At 45.1% G+C, this 5132-nt stretch overlaps 1 protein-coding gene across 1 annotated transcript; it reads right to left on the reverse strand.

Moving 5' to 3' along the window:
- Window positions 1-1774: 1774 nt before the first annotated feature.
- Window positions 1775-4804, reverse strand: LOC106586940 (uncharacterized). The gene is made up of 3 exons (XM_014174698.2): window positions 3582-4804; window positions 2953-3429; window positions 1775-2618 (listed from the first exon to the last, which is right to left on the reverse strand). The coding sequence occupies exons 1-3, from the start codon at window positions 4459-4461 to the stop codon at window positions 1975-1977; spliced, it is 2001 nt and encodes a 666-aa protein (XP_014030173.1). The 5' UTR covers window positions 4462-4804; the 3' UTR covers window positions 1775-1974.
- Window positions 4805-5132: the final 328 nt, after the last annotated feature.

Below are 5132 nucleotides of genomic sequence, written 5' to 3' on the forward strand. Positions count from 1 at the left end.
TATTAATGCACAATTTGCCCAAATGGATAATGGAAAACACTTCAACCACTTTCTTTTCATTCGACACTCGGTTTTTGCTAAGTGTTTTTATTATTATAATTTTTTTTTTAATAGGTGTGACGTCATTCCATCCAGCTGTTTTTTATGAACAACGGAAACGCACAGTAACAGTCCCATCTATTTTCTAATCAAAACTTTGTAAATGCTGCCAAAAACATAATGACTGGACAGGTTAATGTAAACAGCCTTGAACACTGCTAATGTAACTATCAAGTACGGAACAGGAGGAATGAAGCAAGAGATCAAAGACTAGGCCTAAACTCAAAAAAGTGATTCATAATGTATATGGGATAGTTTCCTAGTATATCATTGAATAGGTCTATATCTGAATAATAAGTATATTATCGTGATTTAAATCCAGTTGCAGAGCAATACAAGGTATAAATAAGAGTTGATTAAATAATATTGACGAACATTTGTTTGACCTAGAAGCATTACGCATGATGATCCAATCAGTTATTCGAGTACAAGGATTTATCCTCCATATTTGTAGACATGTAGGGACAGTCATTACTCAAGTTAACATAAATAATGTATTTTAATAAAGACTTTTGTTGTACATCAAAACATTCTCAGGTATTTATATTTTTTTTTAAGCAATTCAATTATAAAAGCCTTTTTTTTTTTTATCAATTTGTCACAGGCAATTTGGATAATTTTGCATTTATACAATTCCCCTTGAAATATCTCATGTTATTGTCCCCGCATCAGAAGGCAAAGGTTGTGTCTGAAAATGACACCCTATATTCCCTATATAGTGCACTACTTTTGACCAGAGCCATAAAAAACTTTTGTCGAATGTAGTGCACTACATAGGGAATAGGGTGCCATACAACGGAGTGACTCTACAAAACACATCCTCTGCTCTATTGTTACTGGTAGAGTAGAACTGGTACTGGTAGAGTAGAACTGGTACTGGTAGAGTAGAACTGGTACTGGTAGAGTAGAACTGGAAGAGTAGAACTGGTACTGGTAGAGTAGAACTGGAAGAGTAGAACTGGTACTGGTAGAGTAGAACTGGTACTGGTAGAGTAGAACTGGTAGAGTAGAACTGGTACTGGTAGAGTAGAACTGGTACTGGTAGAGTAGAACTGGTACTGGTAGAGTAGAACTGGTACTGGTAGAGTAGAACTGGAAGAGTAGAACTGGTACTGGTAGAGTAGAACTGGAAGAGTAGAACTGGTACTGGTAGAGTAGAACTGGAAGAGTAGAACTGGTACTGGTAGAGTAGAACTGGTACTGGTAGAGTAGAACTGGAAGAGTAGAACTGGTACTGGTAGAGTAGAACTGGTACTGGTAGAGTAGAACTGGTACTGGTAGAGTAGAACTGGTACTGTAATGTTGGTCTCCTGCCCTCTAACTCAAATGTGGACCACAAAGCCAGTTCCACTCTTCTCCTCTAATCAGGGACTGATTTAGACCTGGGACACCAGGTGGATGATTCCCCCTCTAATCAGGGACTGATTTAGACCTGGGACACCAGGTGGGTGATCCCCCTCTAATCAGGGACTGATTTAGACCTGGGACACCAGGTGGGTGATCCCCCTCTAATCAGGGACTGATTTAGACCTGGGACACCAGGTGGGTGATTCCCCTCTAATCAAGGACTGATTTAGACCTGGGACACCAGGTGGGTGATCCCCCTCTAATCAGGGACTGATTTAGACCTGGGACACCAGGTGGATGATTCCCCCTCTAATCAGGGACTGATTTAGACCTGGGACACCAGGTGGGTGATCCCCCTCTAATCAGGGCCTGATTTAGACCTGGGACACCAGGTGGGTGATCCCACTCTAATCAGGGCCTGATTTAGACCTGGGACACCAGGTGGGTGTAATTCATTATCAGGTAGAACAGAAAACCAGCAGTAATCCAGAACTTGTAGGGTAAGATTTGAATACCCATGATCCCTTGTTACTGGTAGAGCTCAGAGTCTGTCAGGGAGAGGCCCTGCTGTGAGGATGACGTCATCGCAGGCTGCATAATGTGCTCCACCATATTGTGTCCTCCGTGTTGCCCCAGCATTAGAGAAGAGGAGTTTAACTGGAGAGAAGGGTAGTTAATGTTACCAGCCCCAGAGTCACAGTGACTTCTGTTGTACAGAAAACTGTTATTGTACTGAGATTGAGAGACGGCAGCACTGTTCCTCTGTTGTGTCTGAGTCGGGCCTGTGGTTTTGTGCTGTGTGTGGTGGCTAATCTGGCTATGATTCCCCAGCCCACTGTTCAGACTGTTCCCTTGGCCCAGACCCGGTCCAGTCTGTTGGTGTTGTGTCTGCTGGTTCATCTGAGTCAGTAGGCAGGCCTGAAGCTTCCTCTTGGCTCTCCAGCGGGCCACTCTGAGCCGGGTCTTCTCCCGTCTCTCCTTCACCAGGTCAGCTAATAGAGGCTGGGGAAGGTTTTTCTCCATCTCTCTCTGACGGGTCTGGTTCCTCCTCCTCAACTCAGTTCGTCTCATTTTAAACTCCTCGTACAGACTCAGGTCCTTGGGCCACGGACGAACCATCGGCCTGGGAGCAACTCCTCCTGACGTGGACATCACTGCCTGGGACAGCCCATCTGAGGATGAAGAGGGTAAAACCACATTCCATTAGATTGGATAAACAATATTTTATTTTTATTGCCGTGTGGCTCAGCTGGTAGAGCATAGTGTTTTGCAACGCCAGGGTTGTGGGTTCGATTCCCACGGGGGACCAGTACGGAGAAAAAAGGAAAAAAAATGTATGAAATGTATGCATTCACTACTGTAAGTCGCTCTGGATAAGAGCGTCTGCTAAATGACTAAAATGTAAAAAAAAAAAGTAAAATGTAGTGACCACAACAAAGCAGTATTTTGCCTTGGGACATGGCTGTAGATTATAGAGTCACCATGTCTCAGGGAGATTTAACTCACATGAACAAGAGTCGGCTGAGGTGAAGGGTGTATTCTCTGCTAAGGTCCTCTGGTTCTGTGGTGGACGGGATGCTCTCCGATCCCTCTGGCTCTGAGAGCCTGGGATTGTCCTGTGACTGTCCAGGAGGTGGTTTCCCTGAGTCTGCCTGTCTAAAAGGTTGCCCTGAGAGTCGAAGCCTTCGGCAGCCAGGTTTATCAGCAGGGTCTCCACCTCCTCTGGTTCCTGTTTGATACAGATGATCTCCACCTCAGCTTCCTCCTCTTTCACTTGGAACTGGGAAAGTGGCTGGGAGAGTGGCAGTACACTCCTGGCAGAGCAGTCTGCTCCGTCAGTCCTGGGTGGGGAGAGGACCAGCTGGTCTCCAGGGTCTGTGCTGGTCTCTGATGGTGGCTGTGTAACGGTGGTCCACTCTTCTTCCTCCTCCCTCCTCTGGCTCTCATCAGACACCTCGGGGTCTAGAGGGGCTGGGTGCTCCTCTGGAGGGATAGAGAGGTAACATGGTGGTCAACAAACAAGGGGAAAATAGAGGGCTATGCTAGTTCAGTCAGGCCACCAATTTACATACACAAGCAAACATAGAATAACAGCCATATACAAACCAGACAAGATCTGAGAAAAGACATTCTACCTTTCAAAGGTTCCAGATGCTCTGATGAACTAGTGGGTGTCAATGTCCGATCCTCCAGAGTCTGGGAGATCACAGTTGTCAGATCATCGTGACTGTCAAAGGATGTTGACGTGGGCCTAACGGTTACCATATTGTCAGAGGGTTGGGTGGCCCTGACCAAGTTATCAGAGGGTTGGGTGACCCTGACCAAGTTATCAGAGGGTTGGGTGGCCCTGACCAAGTTATCAGAGGGTTGGGTGGCCCTGACCAAGTTATCAGACGGCTGGGTGGCCCTGACGAAGTTATCAGAGGGTTGGGTGACCCTGACCAAGTTATCAGAGGGTTGGGTGACCCTGACCAAGTTATCAGACGGCTGGGTGGCCCTGACGAAGTTATCAGAGGGTTGGGTGACCCTGACCAAGTTATCAGACGGCTGGGTGGCCCTGACCATATTCTCAGAGGGTAGGGTGATGGTGACTCGATTCCTTGGCTGTAAGTTTCCATTTGTAGTGGGAATTTGGTTGTTGTTAGTAACCATCCTTCTCGGTGGCTGTGGTAAACCCGAGGATAGTGCGGCCTCGGAGGAACCGTGAATTCTGCGGGGATCAGAATGGCCGAATGCTGTCCGGTAGGTCTGATAAGTGGCAGCGTGGGCGTTCTCACCCAGAGCATTCATGTGTTTCCGCATAGTCTTCATCTGAGATCGGGATATCTCCAACATCTGTCTTATGTTCTCCGCCTCTTTCTCTTTAGCAACTACCTCCCTCTTCAGCTCGTCAAATTTAATGCCGACGACTCTAAGCATCTCCCCCAACACAGTCTCAACAGCGGCACTAACCGCTCTCTCTATCACGGTACCCATCTGGCCCCGCATTAGGGAAATTGTTAGACTGATATCCATTTTTGTAAAACTGCAATAACTACCTTTCAATTTGTTTATAACATCGGAGGTCAAATTTCATAGTCTGTCGTCCATCGTGAAATGTATAGCAAGCGATTGATTGCTGCTAGCTAGCTAGCTACCCTCGTAACAAGCGGAAAACCTGCTCCAGAGAGCTAACTAAACAAGACAATTTAATGGGTTTTCACTGTTTCTAAGTTATTAAATAGTAAAATGGCCCTGGCTAATTTCGAAACCAGAAGATGTCTGAGAAACTGAAAACATTTAAACTTCGGATCTATGTAAACAAATATGTTCTCCTTTAATCGTTCCTGTGTTTCATGAAATATGTCCGATAGGATCGCCAGACTGGAGGTTTAAGTTCCGGGTAGGAGCGTGACCAGAAATCTTTGACGGCCTGACCTAGGAAGGTATGCTATGCTGTGCAAATCATGAACTCAATAGGTTACAATACAATATTATTTGTTAAAATTGGACTGAATATGGGTAGAACGTAGAATTAGCTCCAACAGTGCTGTAGTATCTAACAATTCACAACAATACACACAAATCTAAAAGTAAAAGTATGGAATTAAGAAATATATAAATATTAGGATGAGCAATGTCGAAGTGGCATTAACTAAAATACAGTAGAATACAGTATATACATATTAAATGAGTAAAACAGTATG

The sequence above is a fragment of the Salmo salar genome, chromosome ssa25 (genome assembly GCF_905237065.1).
Source record: "Salmo salar chromosome ssa25, Ssal_v3.1, whole genome shotgun sequence".
In the NCBI taxonomy this organism is placed as follows: domain Eukaryota; kingdom Metazoa; phylum Chordata; class Actinopteri; order Salmoniformes; family Salmonidae; genus Salmo; species Salmo salar.